This window comes from Dama dama, chromosome 9, assembly GCF_033118175.1.
Source record: "Dama dama isolate Ldn47 chromosome 9, ASM3311817v1, whole genome shotgun sequence".
Lineage (NCBI taxonomy): Eukaryota > Metazoa > Chordata > Mammalia > Artiodactyla > Cervidae > Dama > Dama dama.
The window spans coordinates 45318881-45344517 of NC_083689.1; the positions used below are offsets into that span (position 1 = coordinate 45318881).

The following is a 25637-nucleotide window of genomic DNA, read 5'->3' on the forward strand; positions in this document are numbered from 1 at the left end:
GGCTGTGCTGGATCTATATTGCTGCATGCAGGCCTTCTCTAGTTGCAGTGAGCAAGGACTACTCTTCATTGCAGTGCACAGATTTCTCATTGCAGTGGCTTCTCGTTGCAGAGCACAGGGTCTAGATGTGTGGGCATCAGTAGTTGTGGTGCATGGGTTTAGTTGCTCCAAGCCATGTGGGATCTTCCCAGACAAGGAATCAAACCCACGTCCCTGCATGGGCAGGTGGATTCTTAACCACTCAACCACAAGGGAAATCCCAATACCACACTGTTTTGATTACTGTAACTTTGTTGTATTATCTGAAGTCTGGGAGGGTTATGCCTCCTACTTTGTTCTTTTTCTTCAGGATTCCACTGGAAATTTTGGGTCTTTTATGGTTCCATATAAGTTTTAGGATTATTTGTTCTAGTTCTGTGAAAAATGTCATGGGTAATTTGACAAAGATCACATCAAATCTGTAGATTGCTTTGGGTCAGTTCAGTTACTCAGTCATGTCTGACTCTTTGCGACCCCACGGACTGCAGCATGCCAGGCCTCCCTGTCCATCACCAACTCCTGGAGCTTACTCAAACTCATGTCCATCGCATTGGTGATGCCATCCAACCAGCTCATCCTCTGTTGTCCCCTTCTCCTCCCGCCTTCGATCTTTCCCAGCATCAGGGTCTTTTCCAATGAGTCGGTTCTTTGCATCAGGTGGCCAAAGTATTGAAGCTTCAGCTTCAGCATCAGTCCTTCCAATGAATATTCAGGACCAATTTCCTTTAGGATTGACTGCTTGGATCTCCTTGCAGTCCAAGGGACTCTCAAGAGTCTTCTCCAACACCAGTTCAAAAGCATCAGTTCTTTGGCACTCAGCTTTCTTTATGGTCCAACCCTCACATCCATACATGACTACTGGAAAAACCACAGCTTTGACTAGACGAACCTTTGTTGCTTTGGGTAGTATGACCATTTTAAGACTATTAATTCTTCCAATCCTGCAGCCCTTTTCTGCTTGCTAGATGAGATGCTGAGTGATTGACGATTCATTCAATAAAGCCAATTAGATCTTGGAAACTTACCCAGTTGAATTTTTGTTACTTAACACTATCTATGGCCTAAAATGGGCTTCCCAGTTGGTGCCAGTGGTAAAGAACCCACCTGCCAATGCAGGTAGACATGAGAGACACAGGTTTGATCCCTGGGTCAGGAAGATCCCCTGGAGGAGGGCAAGGCAACCCATTCCAGTATTCTTGCCTGGAGAATCCCATGAACAGAGGAGCCTGGCAGACTATGGCCCATACAATCACAAAGAGTAGGATACAACTGAAGCAACTTAGCACACATGCACATACATGGCCTAAAACACCCAGAACTCCCACTTCCAGGGCACACTGTAAATTGTACTTCCCACTCCTTTAAAGTTAGGCCAAGTTACTCATTTTGGCAAATAAAAGGTAAATGAAGTGCAAATCTAAGGACCCCCACATGCATTTAACACATCCCTTATACCTTTCTATTAGGCTCCAGGGAGCACCAGAATCATGTGGAGGGCTTGTTTAGTAGGTCCTGGTGCCACCCCCAGAATTTCTGATTCAGTACGTCTGGAATGCTGGGGCCTGAGAACACACATTTCTAACAAGTTCCAGGTGATATTTATGCTGCTTGTCTGACAAATCTACTTTAGGAACAAGGTTTCTAGAAGAATCCTCTTTGGGCCAGAGTCTCTGGGTGATATCTCCCTACTGAGCTATGTTTAAGGTGAAGGACAGGTGAGAAGCAAATATTTTTTCTTTTCTCAGTGCACTGACATTTTCATGCACAAAATTCTTAGATCCCGTAAGAACTCATGAAAACAACACTGTTTTGATTAAAAAGTGGCTTGTTCAGCTTTGATTGGGTTCCAGCATACAAATCCTCAGGCAATTAAATCCTCTTTGTGCAGAACTGCCAAAAGGTCCTTGGGCATGTCCTAAGGAACATCCCCCTTGGTCCTCTTCTGGTAATAGAATAGCTACTTCCAAGAAAGAATGCAAGAATTTCCTGGGATGGCAACCTCTCTCCTCTATGTCTTCCATGGGCTCTGCCTATGTCTTGAATTCACCCTGTGGATAGCAAGAAAACAGACCCAAAATGTAGTCACTTACGCTAAGCCCCATGGACTTAATGCTTAGTGTAATTATAGTTTTGGCCTCTCCCAGGAATGGAATTTTAAACCAGTCAACCAGGAATTATCTGGTCATCACTAGTGAAATAATCTGCATGGTGGACGTCTGCAGCCGCCTAAAGGAAGGTGATCTTGCTACAACCAGTCTATTTTTGCCAGTATATCTTCCCTTTTCCTGCTCCCTTCTGCTTATAAATGTCTTTCATTTGTACAGCTCCTTGGAGCTCCTTTCCATCCACTAGATGGAACGCTACCAGATTCATGAATTATTGAATAAAGCCAGTAAGATGTTTAAAATTTATTCAGTTGAATGTTCTTTTTCACAACTCACAGGATCTGCTTTTCCATTACTGGATATCAAACACTGCTGGAGCCAATGGAGGGCAGGGCATGTCTGAGACAAGATTTATCAGTCATTTCCCTGACAACAGAGCCATAAATCTGGCCAGCAGACGGTTGCAGAATGTACAGAGCTCCAGGAATGGTCCCACCCCTATAAAACTTAGGCCAAGTCAAGATAAGGGAAGGCTATAAATCTGACTTGGCTCAATTAGTGTCCAGGCACCTCTGAGCACCATCTCTGCTACCAGCTCTGTCACCTGGGGGTATTGCCCTCTTCTTATCTCAGGTCCCTCCCTCCAGCTGAGTGCACACACATATCTTTGTCTTGCTTCCTCTCTTTCATTCCACTTCTTTCACTTTCTCCAGTTCTTGTGGTTTCTCTCTCTATATATATACATATATATATATATATATTTATATCAACTTTTTTAATCAATTCAGAAAAAAATAAATAGTATACTGAAGATGACAAGTTAACTAAATACCTGGCTGCAATTTTCTTTAACCTTGAGTTTGGTTTTTGTTGGTGCTGTGAACACATAGCTTTCCTCTCTAAGGGTGACCATCCTAAGGCCTCATGCCTTTCTTGACGGGTCCCTTCCAACTGGGTAGCCACAGTCCGAATGCTAAGTACAACTGTTTGAGAGAGCAGCAGTGACTTGTAATTAGAAGTCTTGGAAATCCTGTCCAACATGAAAGCAGGGGTTGAGTAAGGATCAGCTAGAAGAAGGACAAATGGGAGGAGAGCAGGAGTGCACACTCCCACCCAGGGGTTTGGTCTTCCCAGATGGCGCTAGTCGTAAAGAACCCACCTGCCAATGCAGGAGATACTTAAGACAAGGGTTTGATCCCTGTGTCAGGAAGATCCCCTGGAGAAGGGCATGATAATCCACTCCAGTACCCTTGCCTGAAGAATCCCATGGACAGAGAAGCCTGGTGGGCTATGGTCTATAGCATTGAAAAGAGTTGAACACAACTGAAGTGACTCAGCACGCACACACACACCCAGGGGTAAAGGGGCAGGTGGGTTTCTGGCTTCTCTCTCCAAGAAGAGTGGGAGGCTGAAACCACAGCAGCAACACTGAGGTTAGAAGGAGGGAGAGTGATGTTAGGTGAGGGCCTCTCATCTTCCCCCTAAATAGCGGCAAGTCCTAAAAGCCAGGAAGCCTTTCATGCCAGGAGCTTCCACAAATCACTACTCCCACAGCCCCACAACACTTGTAAGAATTCCTGCATCACCTCTGGAGAAGGCAAGAATGAAATTCCCTCCTGTTGGATATGGAGAGGACCCTGCCCTTCTAATGTTGTCATGGAAATCATAAGGAGAGAAGAAAAAGGACAGAAAGCATGTGAGATGAAGCAGCAACTGAGGAAAGAAGAGTTTGCCTTGTCTTGCCAAACTCCACAGCTCTGACCTTTATCCCATCCTAGGTCACAATGATCCCCTGTCCTAAATGAGGGAAAAAAATCATTTTTCCACCCTCTCTTCTGACCTACATCGATGAATAAGCTGATATGTCCCTGTTGTGTTGCAACCACCACCTGCCTCACATGGGGAAGGAGAAACCACTGCCCACCATTCCAAGTTCCTTGACCACAATGGACAGTCATCTCCTCATACTCAAAACAGAAATGTCCAGCATCTTTCCACTAACTCTGGGTTAGGCCTTAATCAACCCTAGTCTTGGAGTTCTCATGCGCTGACCCCAACACATTCACTGTATCACATCCTCCACCGAAACATCTCTGACAGGCCCAGTCTCCTTCACTGGTCATATAATTTCAGTGTTTCTGATAACCTCAGAGATTATCTACCCAGTTCAGACCCACTTCTTGCAGACTGGAACACCAAATCCCAGAGAAGCTAAGTTGCTCATGCAATGTGCACACAGCCCCTTCTGGCAAAGGCAAGTCAATGACAGCCCTCTGTGGACAGTGGGATCAGTACCTTTCAGTCTTGGGTCACATCTTCCCCCCTTTCACACTCAAGTCTCCTTTTTTTTCTTTTTTTTTTTTGCCATGTGGGTTTCAGGGTCTTAGTTCTCTGACCGGGAGTGAAACCCGCGCCCCCTGCAGTGGAATCATGGAGTTCCAGCCACTAGACTGCAGGGAATTCCCTCAAGTATCCCACTTTAGACCATACATGACATAGAATCACTGTATTGAGTAACATATAGTCACAATGTCTATTGTATTATGTTATGTACTGAGTAAGATGGAGTCAGGAAAGACCCCAGGGGTGACATTGGACCAGTGCTGCATTAAGTCAGAAGAGCCTTGTGGAACTTGGGTGGTAGGATTAATTCAGACTTGGCTGGAAAGCTAGGAAACCTGAAAGGCCTTTGGTCAAAATTCCACATGAGCTGGGCCTCAAGCCACAGGCAGAAATCTAAGTTAAGCAGGGCGGAAATGTATGCAAAGAGTAGCATGAGTATAAGCAAGCCTGTGGGGCAAATGTTCAGTGGAGAGTGCCATGAGCCAGGCCCTGAGAACACCAACATGGGGGTGACACAGGCCCAGGCTAGAAAAGCTCAGGCCAGATTTCAGAAGAGTGAAGCATAGGGACGGGAGGACTGGAAGGCGGGGGCACGGGGGTGCGGTGGGTCTTCCTGCTACCATCTCCAGCCAAAGGCCAGAGGCTGGTTCAGAACTTGAGTATCCTCAGCTCGACTAACCTCCCAGAGCGTTCTTGACTGCATCCCTCTTTAATGATCTGTTATTTTACTGCCCTGCATCATCTATTAGCTAAGTGTACCCCTGTATTCCTTACCTGTATGTCTGACCCATGGTATATTTTCTGTGTTCCTAACAAGCCCTACCAGTGTTTGGCAACCTGGAAGATCCTGGTAAATATTTCTTGTGCTAAGTTGCTTTAGTTGTGTCCAACTCTTTGTGATCCTATGGACTGTAACCCACCAGGCTCTTCTGTCCATGGGATTCTCCAGGCAAGAATACTGGAGTGGGTTGCCCTGCTCTTCTCCAGGGGATCTTCCCAACCCAGGAATTGAACTTCCGTTTCTTACATCTCCTGCTTTGGCAGGTGGGTTCTTTACCACCAATGCCACCTGGGAAGCCCAAATATTTCTTAATAAATCACATGGACTTTCGCCAACCAGTGAAATGGTCCCCTTGTTCCCTTAGTTTAGGCTATGACACAGTGTGGTGGGAAAAGTCAATGGGATTTCCCAAGAGGGTAATGTGGAAAAAGGGTGAGGGAGGGAAAGGGCCAGAACACTAGAAAGGAAAATAAAAGAAGTGAGCTCTAAGAAGAGACACTAGTATTTCAACAGGCATAGAACATGTGGTCTCAAACGACATGCCCCACAGCAGACTCGCCCCAGCTTTCACCCAGTTGCTGATTCCAAGACAAGCCGGAAGGCAAGAGGCCCATATGGGGACAGCCAAGGTTCAACTCGTGGGTATGGACCCCAACCCACACCCCACTGCTCCCAGTCCCTGCTGCCCAGTGCCCAGGAGGCGAGCGTCGTAATGCTGCAGGACTAACGCAATAATGCTGCAGAGCTGGAGATCCAAGAGCTCACTTCGCTGGCTTCCTGGTGGTTGCTGCCCCCTACTGACAGAGCAGGACCATAACAGCCCAAGAAGCCCATCTACCTGCCACATGCAAGGCAGAGTAAGGAAGACTACAAAAATCACATCCAAATGGGGAAATCCAACCTTCAGTGGGATCTTTATAAAGGGCCTCCTGGTTTGGCACAAGATGGGAAGAGGGCTCCCTTTGTGAATTTCATTGCATTATGAAGCTTCAGAGAACTGCTAACATGGATCACTGATCTGGCATTGTACTGAACACATCTAGATTTTCTCATCATACAGGTCATAAAATTGAAGCATAAATTTGAAAACCACCCCCTGGAGATGTGGAGTTTCTAGGACCATAGATACAGATCCCTATCTCCTAACTGCAGTATTAACAAAGTATAGATTTTCCTAGACCTACAATGGAGGGTACATCCTGACAAACCCATCACAAGTAGAAAATATCCTAAGTGAAAAATGCACTTTGATACACTTAACCGATTGAACATCATAGCTTAGCCTAAACTACCTTAAATGTGCTCAGAACACTTACATTAGCCTACAATTGGGCAAAAACATCTAACACAAGACTATTTTATAATAAAATATTAAACACTCATGTAGTTTATTGAATACTGTTGTTGTTTAGTCACTAAGTCATGTCCAACTCTTTCCAACCCCATGGACTGTAGTCTGCCACTCTTCTATCCATGGATTACCCAGGCAAGGATATTGGAATGGGTTACCATTTCCTTATCCAGGGGATCTTCCCGACCTAGGAACTGAACCCACATCTCCTGCATTGCATGCGGATTCTTACGCCTGAGCCACCAGGGAAGCCCCTATTGAATACTGTACTGAAAGTGGAAAACAGAATGCCTGTATGAGTATAGAATGGTTCTATGTGTATCAGTTGTCCACCCTCATGATCATGCAGCTGACTGGGAACTACAGCTTGTGGTCGCTGTCCAGCATCACAAGAGTATCATACCACACACCACTAACCCCAGGTGAAAAAAATCAACAAAACTCAAAATCTGAAGTAGTTTCTACTGAATGTGTATAGCTTTCTCATCATTGTAGTCAAAAAATCAAAAAAAATTATTGTAGGTCAGGGACCACCTATAACCTGCTATAGATTTGGATCACGGCAGGGAGACACAAAAGCACATTTATTAGGTGATGGGTGCCAGGGAGACTGAGGCCCCATTGCTCACTTGAGGAGGCCATAACTCACAAGTCATTATCACTATGACCATGATGTAACATGGTACAAAAATGGAGAAGGCTCCAGATCCCCATTACTTCACCATCTCTTGCTTACTTTAATTTCCTTTGACCATCCTGACAGTTCCCAGCTTTCTGTCTTCCCAGTAAAACTTCCTAAGAGTTGACTACACTATTCCCTCTACTTTCTCACCTCTAGTTCCTTTTGGCACCTTCACTCAAAGGCTGAAGAGTTTGGACTCGAGAGCAAAGCTGCTCACTTCCTGCTGTGTGGCCTGGTTCCTAACAGACCACAGACCGGTACTGGTCCATGGCCCAGGGGTTGGGGACCCTTGCTCTAAAGTCCAACTGCCTCCATTACCTTCTATAAGGATAAGCGCAGAGGACTGGGCACCCCTACTGTGCCTGTATTCTCATCTATGAAAAGGCAATAGTGGTGATATCTACCCTTTAATGTGGTCATGGTGCTACATGGGTCAATGCATATGCCTGGTACGTGGGACACACAGTGCAATCCACTACTCTTACAATAGGGCTGTGGGCACATTTGCCCTGCTCAACCATTAGTGTTAACCCTCCCGTTCTCTCTCCACTATTGCCTCATCTAGTAGGTGATCTTGCACAGAGAAACTGGTAGGCATGGCCAGCCCTTCTTTTGGGGGCTCCTTTGAATGAGAAGCCTTACAGGTCCCACACTGCCATAGACTGCATAGGGAAGCAGGACCCTGGACCCACTTGGCCAAGGACACAGGCCATATACTCAGAGCAGCTTTTCCAGTGATAAAGCAAGTATTTGGCCCCCAACTACCTTATTGCATTTATTTCTCAATTAAGAAGTCAGGTCAGGAAGGCAGTCTCACACCTGGACAATCTTGTCAAAGGGTACATAGTGGCTCCTAATGGCCTATCTACCATCTAAGATCACCAGGGTCACTCCTCTGCCCTCCTGTCCCTTTAACTGCTGGCCTTCACCTTGCCCCTTAAAGGTCAAGATACCCATTTCCCACTCAGTTTCTCCCCTTCCTCCTCCCTGTTAGCATCTTCTCCATCCCTCAGTTGACTTGGTCCTCAGCTGGTTATAAATGCAGGCTCACCTCTGGTAGGGCTCAGTTGAAAGCCTTCACTCCACCTCCGCAGCTTTTGAAGTTCTTATCTTTTCCCCAACCTGACTCCACCAGATGTTTCACAGGCTGCCGGTCCAAACGTACTCAAACTCCTCCTGATCCACAACAGGTCAAGCCCTGACTTGAAAGTCACCTTTTACCTATGTTAAATTTTAATTTCAGACAATTGACAACACGTATGTCCTAAACACTGCAGGGAGGCAAAAATACTGTCTTATCTGGAACTCAAGTTTAACTGGGCACCCTGTATATTTGCTAAATGCCATAATCCTACTTGTCCCTCCCCTTTATTTATGCTCATGTCCAGGATTGGCAGCACCATCTCATCTATACCACCAGTGGCTGACACACCCACTCCACCCTGCAGAGATCCCTTCCTGGCTTGCAGACTGGTGATTGTGGGGGGTGGGGGAGAGTGTTGCCAGACAGCACTGACCTGGTGTGCATTCACCCCAACCCTGTGGTCATAAGCCTTCCCTCCTCTCATGGCTGGAAGTTTGATCATTCTCATCCTTCACCTCCCAAGAGACCTTCCCTGACTACTCCATCAAAATGCACCTTGCTTCATTCACCCTGCTCCTCCCTTCTCTCCATCTTCACCCCTTTCTCCTCTTCCCTCCCCTGAAAGGGACAATAAACAATACTGTTACATAAACTATTTTATTTAAATAAAATCAGGGGCAGACCCTTTCCCCCCATACACACAGGCACATGCATGCACGCACGCACGCCCACGTCCTCCTCCATTTTCCCTCCACCCATGGCCACCTCAAACCTGGCAGTTCTCATCATGACCATCCTGTTTTAACCCTGGGACAGGGAGACAACCTCAATTTGAAGGCCTGCTCCCCACCCCCCACCCCCCACCCCTAGTTGATGGCAGCAGCACACAGGCCTAGGCACAAATTCTCCTGTCCAGAGTCCAGCTCTCAGCCCTCCTGGGGTGGGACAGGAGGATCGGTTCCCCAAGGCACCCAGATCCAGTGTAGCTTCCCTGCCTTTCCCCCACACAGCATGGGAGTGCCATCAGACACCTGAAACTGCTCCCTATGGAGGGTGGGTTCCCTCACCGCAGGCCAACCCTGCCCTGTATCAGCAGAGGTTCTGCAGCCAAACCTGAGCATCCCCCAAGAGATCCTGGACTAGGTATGGTTTGGTTTCGGGAAGAGTGAGGGAGAGCAATTGAGCACCAAATTCCCTAACTCCACCCTGTAGAAGAATGCTGAGATTTGGCTCAGCATCCTCTACCCAGAAAAAGTAAACAGACCTAACTCCACAGCAGAAATGGGAAGAGCTTCAGCCGTCAGAACCTCACTACATCTCCACCCCCCCAACATGGACCCACTAGCACCTTGGCAATGTTGGACACAGCCCAGCTGGGGAAACGCAACGCACACAGGAGCCTGTTTGGAGTTGGTAGTGTCCCCTCTGTTGACAATGGGATTGGGCTTCACCTTCCCTGACACCAGTATCCCTCAAGTCCTGCTTTGAGGCACAGGTGGCTTCGGTCATGAGGAGGGAATACTGAAGGGATGGGTGGTGTCTTCCAGAGGCACACAGTCCTGCAGCACTTCTTAGAGGTTACCCACGAGCAGGCTGGGACAGAGGATGGGCTGCTGGGCTGCTGGAGGGTTCCGCAGCATCCCAGGAACCACCTGGGAGATGAGTAGGTGGGAGGGGGACCCATCCATTCACTCAAGCTGGGGGGACCAAGATGCTGGGACCCAGATCCAGTGCCCACCTTCTCTGATGCTTTCCCTGTGCCGCCCAGACAAATTTCCCTGAGGGGGAAAAAACAGACAGAAGTCAGAAAGAGGGCAGCAGACAGACGGACTATGAAGGACCAACACAGGGAAAGGAGATGTCAGAGCCAAAGATAAGCCTTCTGAAAGGGTAAGGCAAAGAGAGCTGCCACCTGCGGGGGGCAGGGCCAGGTGAGAAAGCCAGGACATATACAACAGACTCAAGACACAGCCAACCTGCCCTCTCTGAGGGAAGCAAGGACCCGAGGAGAGGGAGCTAGGAACCTGCAGGGCCCTCCTTGGGCCAGTGGTGGTATGAATGCATCAGCCACCCTGAGCACGGGGTTACAGGCTGATACTGCGCTGGTGGCGACCTCCACGACCCCCACTCCGAGGACCCAGCTCCTGGCCATCTAGACTGGTGTGGTCCGAGAGACCCCGCAGGTGCTCCACGGAATCGCACTTCTGCAGGTCCGAAGCCACAGTGCGCAGGCTCAGCAGGCTCAGCGTGTCGGTGTCCGGGGCAGGGCCAGGCCCCAGGCTGACGCCTTCCTCCAGCCCTCCACCCTCCGCCCCCTCAATGATCCCGCTGTCCGCATCCTCGCCACCATCAGGCCCAGCCTCCGCCCCCACTGGAGAGGAGCGCCTCTGGCCCGGGGTATGAGCAGGCTGGCCCCGGCGCCGCGCATGAATCTGCTCGCTGATTTGCTCCAGGTTGCGCAGGGCGACTGAGTAACGGGTCTTGGCCTGGGCCACCTGCTGCTCCAGCTCCGTCACCTTGGCCTTGTGCTCCTGCAGAGGGAGGGTCAGAGTCAGGTGACCCTTTGGGCAACTGTCTGAGGCCCCTGGAGCTGCCAAGTCCTCTCAAACCCACTGAGATGTCCCATTCCCAATCTGGGCTCTGCTCATCCCCAACCACTCATCTGCAGTGCAGAACCAACCCTACCCAGCCCCTCTCCACTCCTTTTTCCTGGGATCCTCCTTCCCCAGCAACCTGCCCTGGTCCTGCCTGACATTCCAGGGCCTTCCTCCTAGGTCTTCATTCCCACCCACTGCTTCTCCTCTTCCCATTGTTCCCTTTCCCTATCTGGCCAATTCTTCGCTCCCCATTCTCTCTGGTTTCCCCCAATTCTCACATCTCCTTTACCTCCCTTCTCTGTCAGTATCCATTCTCCAACCCCAACTCCCATTCCTGTGGAGTCATTCTGAACATACCTGTCCCACTACACGGGCCTGGTGGATGGCCCAGAGAAACAGACTAGCGTTCCCTCTACCTGCCCTCCCTTCCTAGCCTGCCCCCTCTCCCATCCTTTCCCCAACCCCCACCCCCGTCCCCCACTCAGCTACCTCCAGGATCTGGCTGAACTGGGCCTTGAGCTCAAAGTAGGGCCGGCTCTTGCCAATGGCGCGGCGGAGGGTCTTCTGCAGGGCCTGAACCCGAGCCTCGGCCTGCTGGCACAGCCGCGTCACCCGCTGGTGCTCCCGCTCACCACGAAGACGCTCTTCCTCTGCCTCGTTCACCTGGGCCAAGTGGGGCGGGGCACACACATCACTGAACACGGAGCCACACTCCTGCCCCTACAGCCTGCCCAGTCTTGTCACTCCAAGTGTTAAACTGCCTACAGAGCCCGGAGACGGCACTGAGCTGCCAAGACACAAGAGAACCCTGGGTCCTCGCGCCTGCCTACTGTTACCCGCACCACCCACCACCTCAGCTTTGTTGCTGCCAAGAGGTGCTGAGGTCCTCTAGCCCGCTCACGAGCGTGCAGGAAATGTCCATCCATCTGTGACACATCTGCCACATCACGGTTCTCAGAGCTCAACCTTGGGTGGTGGGGGGGGGGGGGGGGGGGGGGGAGGAGCCTCACTGGGAGAGCCACAGCTCTGCACTGGGTTCTCCAGGTTTCCACGTCCAAGCAGCTAACAGGCAAGGGCTCCAGCCACCGCATCCACCAAGACCAAGGAGTCGACCTCACACACACACAGACTCAGCAACCCCTCCCCCAGGGCTGTGTGAGTTCCAGAGGAGTGGAACTCCTGCCCTCATGTGACCCATGGGCCTGGACTAAGGAGGAGCACACAAAAACGCTTGGGAGGTGACCACTCATCAGGAGCTGACACTTACTCCTACAAAATAAATGATTGTGCCCCCTCAAAGTTCTTTTTTAGGTGTTTTGTTTTTTAACTGTGGACCATTTTTAAAGTCTTTATTGAATTTGTTACATTGTTTTATCTTTGGTTTTTTTGGCCACCAGCCATGTGGGATCTTAGCTCCCCCCACCAGCGATCAAACCCACACCTTCTGCACTGGAAGGTGAAATCTTAACCACCAGAGAAGTACACGCCCCGCCCCATCCCCCTGCAAAAAAAAAATTCTTGTGTTGAAATCCTAACCTTAATGTGGGCCCTCTAAGAAGTGATTAGCTCAAGAGCAGGGAGCTCTCACGAATGAAATTATCTGCCTTATAAAAGAGGCTTCAAAGAGCTCCCCCAGTCCTTCAGCCATGTAATAATACAGTGAAAAGACAGCTGGCCGTATGGGAAGCAAGAAGCAGGCCCTCGGCAAACACCAAATCTGCCTGTGCCTTGATCTTGAAATGTCCTAGCCTCCAGAAAATAAACTTTTGATGTTTAAGCCACCCAGTCTGTTATTTTGTAGTAAAGCCAATGGACTAAGACACTTGCTCTTTACAAGGTGAAGGTGGGAGACTAGAGCTGATGCCAGGGATCCTCCCACTCCTCAACCCTCACAAAAGCAAAGCCAAAGTCTCTCAGTCACGGCCAACTTCAGGCCAGAATACTGGAGTGGGTGGCCTTTCCCTTCTCCAGAGGATCTTCCCAACCCAGGTATCGAACCTACGTCTCCCATATTACAGGTAGATTCCTTACCACCTGAGCCACAAGGGAATCCCCATAGAAAAGACTGGAAATAATACACAGGGTATACTTCAAGAACCAAGGTACACTGGCAGAGCTCAAAAGCAAGAAAGGAAGAATATTCAGAAAATAGAAACAAAGGGTCACAGCTAAACATAATAAAAGAGAGTTGAATCCAGAGCATTCAGGAATGAACTACTACTTGAGTCACTCCCACATCTGGAGGCAAGATTCAAGAAGAGCCAAGAAGGACCTTCTAAGTCAGAAGGAAGTATATATGGGACACACTGGAGGCCAAATAGGGCAGAGAGCTAGGACCAGACTTTTCCTGAAACAGAATCAAAACTGAGGGAAGGCAGGAGCAGAAGAGAGACAGAAAGGAGTGAGGAAGGTGACAGGATTCAGGGAAAGCAAACAAAGCACTAGAACTGGCGGAAGGGACCAGCTGGCACTGCCTGGCTCACCTTGCAGGTGGCGTGGTTGAGCATCTCCTGCCACGTGGGGTCCAGCCGGTTCTTGTCAGCCATGACGCCCTGCTCAGCCACAAACACCATCTCCCGGGCAGCGTTGTGCATGCTCACAGCCCGCTCATACCGCAGTGCTGCCTTCTGTGTCTCCTGCTGGGCCTGGGAAGGGGGGGTGGGGAAGGACCACCAGGAGAGTGAGCTGCAAAGGACCCCTGGCTGCCCACGGAGACCCTCCCTGGGCAAGGACGAGAGAAGGAAAAAGGCCCACTGTAATGTTGGCTTCACCTCGCAAACTGCACTAAGGATAAGTGCTGAGGAAGCAAATTCTACAAAGAATATTTTGCAAGGGTATAGCTAAGAGAAGAAATACATGTAGAAATAGGACACTGCCAGTGGAGGGCAAAGTGTATAAAATCCAGCATTCTCCAAGGCTGCTGGACTTTTGCCCTAGGGAAAACAAAGAAAAATCCACACCTTTTAGTTGGAAGGTGGTTAGTTGATGGTTGAGACCATCAGCTCCAGTCCAGCAGGTAAGCTGAATGAAATAACCAGACAACTGCTTGGAGATATTCATCATAACCATAGTTACCAAACAAAATACTAGAAACAAACCTAAGTTTTCAGTTACAGAAAACTGGTTAAACAAATAATAGTACATAAGAAAATCTTAAGTTCCTAAAAACAATGGCATGGATGGGTAATTCTTGACATGGAACTATGTCCTCAAATAATAAAGAGATAAAAACACTATGTGTGTGATTCCATTTTGGCAGGATATATTAAAAAAAATTTTTTTTTAGAGATTATTTGTGCTGTATTAATCACATTTTTATTTTCTATGTTTCATGATGTTTTGGTATCTTGGAGGCCTTGCTGGCCCTTCTAGGGCTGCCTAATTTCTAGAGACAGTGAACTACTCTGTGAGCACACTTTTTATATGTAAATCCAGCAATCTGAAGCCCATCACCTCCTTTAACTAACTCTCTTAAGCCAGTATTTCCCCTGCTCTAAATCACTGAAAGGCTAGGTACCAGAAAACTAGAGACCTTCCCCATAGCCCAGAGACTGCCTCTGTTATTCAAACTGGCCAATCCTAAATTTGCTCAAAGCTGCCTACCCTGTCTTACCCACTCCTTCCCACGAAAACAACAATAAAGGCTCTACAATAAAAGCTCTGAGATAAGCTTTCCCCTCACATTTTCTGCCTCCTCACCCACTCAGGTGCTTCCCCATGTAGTCCTGAATAATCTGACAGGCTCTATTCTCTTAGGAACTAAGTAATAAACTTTTTTAAGGCAGTTGTCTCTGTGTCTGTCACCTTCATACTTGACTAAAACAACTTTCAGGTACAAAAATCACAAAACGTGCATGAGGTTGAATCTGGGGAAGATTCTGGTTCTCTTATCTTGTTTTATAGTTACAAGTTACACTTACAGCCTTCTAATAGTGACACCATATTATTTATATAAAGAAAAATTTTAAAAGAAGGAAAGGGCGTAAACAAGTGGAGAAGCAAGCAAAGAGAGCATGAATCAAAGGGGATACAAGAGGAAAAGATGACTAGAAAAGGTGATCTGTCTCACACCCCATACAGAGACAGAAGACTACAGGGCCAGGCTCTGCATGCAGCCCCCCACCCCAGAATGTGGGTCAGCTGGCCGTACCTCCTTAGCCAGCCGCCGAGCTTCATAGTAGGGCCGGGCCTTCTCGATGCAGCTCCCTAAGTGGGAGCCCTGCGTGTTGAGCTTCCTTGCTGACTCCTGCAGGATCCTCCGGTAGGTGGTTCTGGCCTCCTGGCAAAAGGATAGGGACACGGGCAGAGGGAGGCATGCGCGTGGGTCCTAACCCCTCGTTTTTCATACATGCCCCTTCCCCTGCCACTGTACTGAAAGAGGACAGAAAATGATGAAAGCACCTCTGGAACCAGCCCAAGAGTGTGAGGAAAAGGAGTATCACTCACATCCAGCTGCAGCTCCACTTGGTTGATTTCCTCGCTGGCCTGGTTCAGATGCTCCAGCTCCTCCTGACACAGAGAGAGGAAGAAAGTTAGAGCAGCAGAGGAAAGCAGCCTCATATGAACCAGGCAGGGCAGGAAAATGGGCACAGAGGGAAAGTCCAGCCAAGTAGTGAAGGGAAGAAATGGAACAGGAGGTCACTGTCAAATGCCTTCTTGTCAGAGATCTAGTAACATACAGCCTCTTGTAATCCTCACAATTCCACCTCTATATCAAGTAGTAAACCCCCATTTTAAGGACAAGAGAATTGAGGTTGGAAACCTCCAATGCACACAACACAGTGGCAACAAGTCTGTCGCCATCAGACTGCACCACCCACCTCCTTCTCATACTCCAGCAGGAGTCTCCTCAGAGCTAATGGTCTCTGTCCCAGGCAAGGAGAAACCCCTGGGCCCTACTCACCCGGCATATTTTTACTACACACTTAGACACTCAGCACCATGAAACCTAGAATTTAGAGCACAAAGATGCAGCAGCTCACAGCCCAATAGTAAGCAACAGGCCCTTGGTGGTGTGAGGAGCCATAGGAGAGGGGGGCATGATAAGGGCTGGGAATCAACAGGAGAGCAGGTGACCGGGGCAGGCAGGCTGTCAGGAGAGAAGCCAGAGAGGCTGGGGCACAGGGACACGATACTCGGACTTCTCCCAACGGCAGGGGCAACCCTTCAGAGCTTGATGCCCCCGGTGGTTTAGGAAGGCAGACTTGGGCAATGTAGGGAAAGCTTGGAGGGGCCAGAGAGACAAAAGTGGAGGCTGTCTGTAGTACTTCAGGTGGGAGAGGAGAGGGCAGACCCCTGGGAAATCCAGGATGCAAAATCATTAGGACTTCGTGACAATTAAGGTCAGGATTAGGGAAGAACACGTGGTTCAAGAGACCTCTAACTGCTTGGGCAGTGGTGACAGGACCCCAGGCCCCCACAGAGTAGATCCTATGGCAAGGAGGGAGAGCCTCAGGAAGAAGTTCGCCAGTCACACTGGCCTGAACTCACTGGCCCCAAGCACTGGCAAAAGACGCAAAAGCCACCCGTGCATTTCAGTGGCAGGGAGGGTGCTGGCCGTGAGTATCCTCCCCTCCCCTTGGTCAAGTTCCTGGGGCCCAGGGAGCCAGTGACACTCACGAGGAGGAGCAGTGCCTGGTGCTCAGCTATAGCGTCCTCCTCCAGGAGCCCTGGACAGGCCAGCAGTAACCAGCCTGGTGTCTGCTTGCTGCCCATGGCCAAGCCCTACATTCCACCTGCTGCCATCACTGCTCCTGCATACTTCACCTGGCTCTTTCAAAAGCCCACTGTGGGATCCTTTAGTCCTTTTATTTCTGTATCTCACCTCAAGCTCTAAAAGATTTGAGTCAGCAAGTAAGAATGCAAGAAATCAAGTTATATGCTCTAATTACAGTATGAGATAGAACACAAAGGAGGAAACATACAACAAAACCAGGAACAATGATATGAAAATACACATACTCACAATGTAGACTCTGCCTCAAAGAGGACCACAAACTTGTCTCTAAACTTTTCAGAACAGAGATATCTGACAGAAATATAATGTGAGCCTTAGTGAGATTTTTAGTTTTATAAAAGCCACATTTGTAAAAGAAAGAAACCCACCAAGATGAAATTTTAACAGTACATTTAACTCAATATATCTAAAATAATAACAGTTTCAACCTGTTATTGACATAAAATAATAATTACCAATATTGTAACTTTTTTTTTAAACCATGGCTTTGAAATCCACATGCATCTGACCTTAGAGCACACCTTAGCGTGGATAGTCGCATGTGGCTCCAGTACTGGTCTGTGTAGATCTAGAAGCTAGTGCACAAGATCCACTGACTAGTCACACAACTCAGTGCTCATATGGTAACAAGTGGCCAGTGTGGCAAACAGGCAGCCAGCATGGCTCAGAGAACCGCAGAGGAAGCCTGGGGCAGTGCCAACACCACCCTACACACACACAGTCTTGAGTTTCACAGTGCCTTCCTGACAAGAACGTCACTTTCAGCTAATGAGATCACCACAAAGAAACTGTCAGAAAAGACAATTCCTGTCTGGGTGAGAGGCAACTGGGCCCTCTTTGGGCTCTGCATTCTGTGGCTGGACTTGGCCCACAGGGGGTTTCAGATAATCTAAGGGAGGAGGTGACCAGTCCTTTCAGCAGTTCCCACTGGAATACTCTCTATCTCAACCCATTCACATTTGATAGACAAGAAACAATAGGGCAGGGAATCAGGGATGGAGTTGGGACCCAGGACCTGACCTATGATCTGGCTTTCTGCTACTGTTGATTACATTCCTAGGACTACTGATGTCCTTAGATGGATGCCTCAAAGACAGGAGTACCACCACCTAAGAAAACCACCTACAGTCCTGGTAAGATAATAATAATTTTGGGGAGAAGAGGAAGAAGTGGGTAAAAGGCACCTATAATGTTCCTCTGAGTGAACCAAGGTCTAAGACAGGATCCCATTTGGTTCCACAGCCCAAAGCACTCTCAGACCCTGACAAGATCGTCAGAGGAGTGAATGGCAAGTCATCGTCACTGGAAAGAAAACAAAAGACTTTGGCTCTTGGTCTACAGAAGCAGGCATGTATGTCTTTCTACACTGAAACTTGTACCCATGAAGCACGTCCAGCAATTTAAAAAGGCTTCCTATTGACTCTGAGGTCTGCTCCTCAGAGTCACAAAGCTCTAACAGGACAAGGAGACTGGGGCGAGAGCAGGCTGGAGGGCAAAGGGTTAGGGGATGAGGGTAGCCAGGCTGAGGCAGACCCAGGGCAAAGCACAGCAGGAAGCCAACAAGCACCCAGGGCTCTGCTTTGGGCCACTGGCGACACATTCCATTTGGCCTGCTGCACCAGGGACTCCTGGCACCTGACTGAAATCGAATTCGAGGAGGATGAAGCCTGAGTCAGCATTCACCATCCATCAGTGAGCCTGCAGCCCGCAGGGAGGGTGACCTTCCCGGAGCACACCAGGCTGATGCCCAGGATGCCAGGCCACTGAGTCAAAGGCAGTTAGGAGACAGATGCTGTTGCCCAACTTGTGCAAGCCATTAAAACACTCAAGCCCAAAATGAAGTATAATCTTATAAATTGTGTTGTACACCCGAAATTTATATAATACCCTAAATCAAATATTGATATATCTTGATTTAAAAAAAAAAACAAAAAACCCAAGTCCACAGTCAGTCAGGAGGATCAGGGTGATCCATGACCTAAAGACTTAGAAATAAAGTAAAAATGACCTCCAGAGCAAGCTAAACTAAACATTTCAGACAATCCAGAGATTGCAAAGTCACTCCTAGGAGGAGGAGGTGAATGAAAGCATCTACTTACCTGAGGAAAGAAATGTGTCCATCACAAAGAGGGCTGAGAAAGGTCACAGGAGAGAAGACCCAGGCCCATCCCAGTACTACACTCCTCTATTCCTTCCTGTCACTGGGACTCTGCCTCTCAGAAAGCTAAGGCCCAGCCTGGATGCCTCAGAAAAACTGTGTTGAGGTCAAGGCACACAGAGACATCCAGTGGACTTCCCTGGGATGCAGCACACTTCAGGTAGGCCTACAGCTGGCAACCACCTGGCTTCCCTCCAACTTCCAGAAGGATTCTAGACAACTTCCAGACAAGAAGGCACAAGCTGCCTGTCTGCCAAGAATCCCCATTCCCCACACCAGAAAGAGCCTGGCCCTAAAGGACCACTTCTGGGAGTTCCGGAAAATACCTGAAGAGGGTCTCCATCTTTGGACTATCCTTGGATCAGTGGACTCACCCAGGCCACCAGTCATAACTTCTCACCCCAAACAAGAGAAGAATGTCTGGCCGAAGCTCAGGAACAAGTGTTTCTAAACTTTCCTGGTAGGTACTGATGGATCTGTGGGTAGAGACCCACTGAATGCACCAATCTATTTAAAGTGCTAAAACACAGGATCAGGATAACATGATCTTGCACAGTCAACACTACAGTGTTTCCAACACTACAAAGAACAACACTGTAGTGTTGCCAACACTACAAAGAAACTCAAAAGACACATACCCAATGTCTTTCTCATCTAGAAGAGCCCAAACCCAGATCTGAAGGCCACCAGCCTTCACCATGAAAGGCGCTCCTCACATCAAGCTGCCTCTCCCACACAGCAAGAAGACGCTGCATCTCTGCTGAGGCCAGAGAACTACACCAGTCTCATCAGCAAGGGAGGCCTCTAAAATAAGACCTTGCCTCCCTACATAACCTACAACATTCCACAACGTGCCTCTTGGTTTAGCAAGAGAGACTAGGGTCCTCCTGTCCCTCTTGCTTCATTAACACTGCAAGCTCACTGAAGGCAAGATGAATCTTACTCTCGCTCAATATTCTCGGACCCTTACAGAGTTCACCCAATACAACTGTCGATGATGATGGAAATGTTCTACATCTGCCCTGCCAGCAACACCTGAGGAACTGCATTTTTATTGATTCTTAACTGAATTTAAATATCCACATGCAGCTAGTGACTACTTTATTGAACAGCGCAGCATGAAAGCTGCCGTTTCACACCACCACTTTTGCCTGTGTAGGCAATGGAAAAATACACAGGAGCAGAAGCGACTGAGCAAAGAAATCACAACTGATTCTCCTCTTGAGTGGAGCAAGGAATGATGCAGAGGGGAATATGAAGGATATCAACAGGCCCTTCTCCCTGACAAACAGAGATCTCTTTCTCAAAGCAAGACCTACAAACTTTCATCAAAGACAGGCAAGAGAGTTTGTAAAAGAAAAGAATCACAGGACAGGGTCAGAGCAGAGTGGCAAAGAGCTGTGCAAATAAGCTAGACCAAGCTTCCATGTTACAAATGAAGAAAAGAAGGCTTGAAAAGGTTATGTAACTTACATGAAAATCACAAATCATAGGGCTAGAAGAGGCTTGAATCTCAGCCCAAGGTTTTTTTTTTTTCACTACAACTTGTTTCCTAGGTGGACAACAAATCTATATAGAACTAGCAGGAGAAATTGAGTTGTTTTCAATGCAATGCCCATGAAACAGAGCAGAAATAAATTACTGACTCATGCCAGTAAACAAATGGCTCACCACTACTACGCTATCAGCACAGACAGTTTCCCCACACATGTCCCAGGAAACTCCACCAAGAGAAAGCAGGAAGGATGCGAGGAGTAGCTTTGAAACCTTCCTGACTCACTAAAGTAACCTAATAAAGGTCTGTTGACAGAGAAGCCCAGGAATGAGAGCGCTGGGAGGCTCTTGCTCACCTGCAGAGGTGAGAATCACTGACACATCAGAATCTGTGGGATGCTACCATACCAAACAGCAGACTCAGGCCCCAAACATACAGGAGCATCCCGGCTCTCACCTACCTAAACAGCTTCTCCAGGGAACTCTTCCCTGCCACTGTCCAAAAACACCACAATCCAGCCTCAGCTGGTCATGCATCTACTGCCTGTGCGGCCTGTCCTCCTCCTCCATGACCTCCTTCACAAAGTTCTGCCCCTCTACCAACTAGTAAATGCTCCAAGGCAACAGATCAGCTCCTCCACTCGTTTGATTGACCCAGCATCCTCAAACCAAGAAATCTGTATTATGAAGGATTGACCGCACCTGATATAACTCTCTGCACAGATCAGATTTCGTTACAGGCCTAAGCCTGGTGCCACCTGTGTAAGACATGAAAAGTCTCACCTTTCACAAATAAGAATGTCCCTGGGAGGCAATGATAAGAAAGCAGAAGAGGGGAAAAGATTCAAAATTGCCTCCAATCTCAAATACATCTTCTCTCACATCCCATTCTAAATACGCCAAGGGGGTTGTTGAGCCCCTTGGCGTATTTGGAAAAGAAACAACAGTTCTACTCTCTTCTGACCTAAAGTGTGCTTCCTACACCTACTGCCAATTTGTCACTTCAATTTATCAGTAAAGCCAGCAGCAACACATCCCAGGCACTCAGGCCCAGCCTCTCTCTGTACTCCCACCTACACAACTCTTTCAGCACTTGTGACACTACACTACAATGATTTGACAATCGTTGTTTTCCTTTCCTGCCCCAGTGCACTGGGAAAAGAGTAAGTCTAACTCATTTATCTGACAGTTCCTCAGAAAAGCTAGAATCTAATTTCCCTGTCCTTCCCCAGCTCAGTCTTCTCACCTGTATTCTAGGATCCAGTTCTTCTTCTTCTCTTGGGGACAATTTGGCTTCACTGCTGTTGCTTCCGCCTCCTCCAGGCTCCTCTGCAACTGGGCTCCGAGGGACTTCATCCTCTACAACCTCAGGCCGAAGCTCCCCTTGTGGGGTCTCCCGCCCCCCTGGAATCTGCCTGAGTTCAGCCATGCTGGCAGGGAGAAGGCACAGCCCCTAAGCATAAAAGAGGACTGACATGCTGGGACCAGGGCCCCAGCTTGGGGCTTCCTGGGCTCTGGGTGGCAAGAAGGGTTTCTCTTCTCAAAGGGTGGAAACAGGACACAAGAAGAACCTCAGACTCGGTTAGAGGCCGAGATTCAAGTGGCCAGTGGGGTCCCAAGAGCTATAGCTTTGTATATGCAAAAGTCCTTCCCTCCCCGTCACAGGGAGTCCACCAGGAGAGACCCGGAGCAATAGCTCCGAGGCGGGGGGCAAAGGGGGCCTGGATCCTGGGCCGAGGCCTGCGAGGAGGAGCACCATTCGGGAGGGCGGAGGCAGGCGCCTCCAGGCTGTGGTGGCAACTGGAGAGAGAAGGCTGGGCCTGAGCAGAGGCTGCTGGCTAAGAGTCTCTGAGGAGCTGCAGGGGAAACAATGGCCAAGTACACGGTCAGCATTCGAACGTCGGCTACCAGCCTCTTTCCATCCCTCAGCCTCCCAAGGACTTTACTACCTTCCTCCCACACCTCCACATTCCGACCAACCCCCTCAACTCCTTTCCCGCGTCCCAGGATCTCTGGCCCCAGCCCCTCCCCCACCAGCGCCTTCCAGACTTCCCTCCGCATCCAAATCCTCTCCATCATTTTCCCCAACCCTTCCCCAGCCCCGCGTCATTCCACCCCAGTCTGGCTTTGCAGATCACCTTTTAACCCCCAGCCCCACCCCACCTCCTCTTCTCTCTCCAGTTCTGCGGACAACCCGAGCCTCGCATCTCCAACCCCCGCTCTTCCTAAATCAAAAGGACCCTGACTGGCCGCAAGCCTCCTACACAGCCAGGCGCAAAGCCCGCCCTCTGTTCGACTTTACCTCAGTTTACCTTCCCGTGCGCGGATCTCCGCTGCAAACAATCTTCCCCCGCCCTCCCCGCAACAAGCTGGTCCAACCAAATACAACGAGGCCGAAAGGAAGCGGAAATACATCATCCTGTTTAAAAAAAAAAAAAACGCCTTTCTTCCCTCTCGCCCCTCCCTCTCACGCTCTCCTGCTAACCAGGTCACGTCTGGATTCCTCAACGCTCATCTACTCCTAGCCTTCGGTTTCCGTACAAAATGGTGTCTCACGGCGCTGACTCTCACCTTACATTGCCTCCAGCCCATTCTCTACCACTGATAAATGAAACTGAAATACGGGAGGGTTGTGCCGAGAAAAACTACGAGGATAATGAAAGTCGAGAGACCGTGGTGAATAGGAAAAGGTTGGAAATTAAAGGGAGATTAGACAATTGCCTCAAAAAGAGTGCTGCCATCTTGCTTTACGGCGCCGTGTTCTGGCTGCACCCAAAACCGTTTCCGGCCTCGCCCCGGAAGTCGAAAGTGGGCTTGTGGGCATCCGGCAGCGGTGGCACTTGTCTGCTGGAGTCCGGCTTCAGCGGACTGTGCTCCGGGGAAGAGGGGTTGTTTTTTCAGAAATAACTCCCCTTATTCAAGTGATAGGGTTTCCCTGGTGGCTCAGATGGTAAAGAATCTCCCTGCAATGCGGGAGACCTGGGTTCAATCCCTGGGTTGGGAAGATCCCCCTGGAGAAGGGGATGGCAACCCACTCCAGTATTCTGGCCTGAAGAATTCCATGGACTGTATATAGTCCATGGAGTCGCAAAGAGTGAGACACGACTGAGTGACTTTCACTTTCACTTTAAGGGACTTCCCTGGTGGTCCAATGACTAAGACACTGACCTCCCAATATAGAGGGCCCAAGTTCAATCCCTGATCAGGGAGCTAGATCCACATGCTGCAACCAAGAGTTTGGGATTCCCTGGTGCCTCAAGACAGTAAAGTGTCTGCCCACAATGCGGGAGACCCCGGTTCTATCCCTGGCTTGGGCAGATCCCCTGGAGAAGGAAATGGCAACCCACTCCAGTACTCTTGCCTAGAAAATTCCATGGATGGAGGAGCCTGGTGGGCTACAGTCCATGGGGTCGCAAAGAGTCGGACACGACTGACTTCACTCTCACTTTTTTATTCAAGTGAAGTCAGTGGTTCCCTTAGTTAGTAACAAAGTCTAAATGGCAGCTCTGATACGCAAATCTCTCTTGCTGGCGTCCTCCCCATGGCTCTGGCGCTGCACTTCGCCATCACCTCCCCGAACCAGGCTCTGTCCCACTGAACGTCCTTGCAGTGGTATCGCTGATTAATCCGTGAGCACTGATTAGAAGTTTTGTTATCTGAATTCAGTGCTCTCGTGCACTCTGTTCAAAAGCCCACGAGGAAGAGGAGTTTGTTACATGGTTTTGTGAAAGGATCTGACCTAAAGTCACCACTTCTCAGTGTCACCAGGAAAGACCTGAAAGGAAGGCTTCAGGTTGGAAGGCTTACTTTTGCTAAAGACTTAACTTCCTCTGAGGTGAAGAAGTCAAATGGGCTGAATTTTCCATCTTCCTTTGTGCATCCCTCCCTCCATCCCCTCACCCCATGAATAACCATGTAAAAAAAAAAAATTTTTTTTTAAGTAGACCCAAATATATTTTTAAGTAATTTAAAAGTGATTTTCTTCCCCCCAAATTGGAAATATATTTTTTAAATTCCAGAATTGACTTTTCTCCAGTGAATCAGTGAGACCCTAAATAGCAATTCTAAGTAGATAAATCTGATAGATAATAATGTCTCATATCATACTCCTGTTTGTTATTAAGGTGCCATACAAAAACCATGAAAATTACATACAGAAATCAGAAATTGTCTGCTAGTTTCTTTAATTTTGTAAAACTGGAGTTTCACTGTCATCATTCAGTTTTACCTACCATCTTCTGTGTGTGCTATCCTGAATTTTCTGAACCTTTCTTATTCAATACTGCTATAATATCTATAATCTTTATATCTTGTCCCACAACTTCTTTTCCCTGTGTGTTCATTTCTTAGCAGTCATGAGTTTCAAGTCGTCATATATCTCTTAGATTTGGTGGGAAAACACCTTGAACACACATAGTACCCAGACTGGGAAAACACCTTGAACACACATAGTACCCAGACTGCCCCTAGATCACATCCTGAAGTTCAGTTGCCTCCCTGATGTCTCCACTGGCCTACCCTTGGGTTAACTCTCACTCACCAGGAGCAAAAGTGATATCATCATGTATATGTGCCTGGTAAGTCACCTCTGACTCTGTGCTACCCTATGGACCATAGCCCACCAGGCTCCTAGGTCAGTGGAATTTTCCAGGCAAGAATACTGGAGTGGGTTGTCATGCCCTCCTCCAGAGGATCTTCCCAACCCAGGTATCGGACCAGTGTCTTGTCTCCTACTTTGGCAGGCAGGTTCTTTACCACTAGTGCCACCTGGGGAGCCCCTCATCATGTATGGATTGTAATGTAATCCGCAGAAGTTTTTCTGCTAGGTTTGGATAATGTTTCAGGTGGGAAGAGGTTAGGGAGAGCTGTGCACTGGCTTGTTTTATTGAGGCCGGTATAAACATTATGAGTTTGTTTTTTTTTTTTTTTTTTTTTCAGAGCAGCACTATCCAATAGACCTACCTGCAGTGATGGAAATGTTTTATATTAGCTCTGTGCCATATGTAAGCTGAGCATTTGAAATGGACCTAGTGTTATTAAGTAAGTGCATTTTTAAGTTTAATTTAAATAGCCATGTGTAGCTATTGATTCCATTATTGGACAGCACGCTTCTAGAGTATGCCTTTCCTATGTAATCTTTTCCAGGCAGGTAGTGAACCTCTGTCTATGACAAAACAAATGTCTCTCACTCTCCACTCTCCTTTCTCTCGTCTCTATTTCCTCACCTCTTGTTTATTTCTGTAGTCAGACTTCTGCTCCTGCCACA

General features: G+C 48.5%; 1 protein-coding gene across 2 annotated transcripts; it reads right to left on the minus strand.

The window, feature by feature from the left end:
- Positions 1-306: 306 nt before the first annotated feature.
- On the minus strand, positions 307-22782 carry SH3BP5L (SH3 binding domain protein 5 like). Of its 2 annotated transcripts, XR_009694142.1 has the most exons (8): positions 22684-22758; positions 21618-22227; positions 15429-15491; positions 15133-15261; positions 13466-13627; positions 11472-11645; positions 2977-10916; positions 307-2087 (listed from the first exon to the last, which is right to left on the minus strand). XR_009694142.1 is itself a non-coding variant. In XM_061151139.1 (7 exons), exons 2-7 carry the CDS (start codon positions 21798-21800, stop codon positions 10470-10472), a joined length of 1158 nt encoding a protein of 385 aa, XP_061007122.1. In that variant the 5' UTR covers positions 21801-22227; positions 22674-22782; the 3' UTR covers positions 9014-10469. The 2 variants fall into 2 exon arrangements, 1 of the variants encoding a protein (XP_061007122.1); XM_061151139.1 differs by lacking the exon at positions 307-2087 and having other exon boundaries at positions 9014-10916; positions 22674-22782.
- Positions 22783-25637: the final 2855 nt, after the last annotated feature.

Excerpts from the sequence above, each read along its gene's own strand:
- SH3BP5L (XM_061151139.1), bottom strand. The coding sequence starts at position 21,800 with ATGGCTGAACTCAGGCAGATTCCAGGGGGGCGGGAGACCCCACAAGGG. Across the intron at positions 13,628-15,132 it reads CTCGGCGGCTGGCTAAGGAG|GCCCAGCAGGAGACACAGAA; the intron begins GTACGGCCAGCT and ends CCCCCTTCCCAG. Across the intron at positions 11,646-13,465 it reads TCAACCACGCCACCTGCAAG|GTGAACGAGGCAGAGGAAGA; the intron begins GTGAGCCAGGCA and ends CACTTGGCCCAG.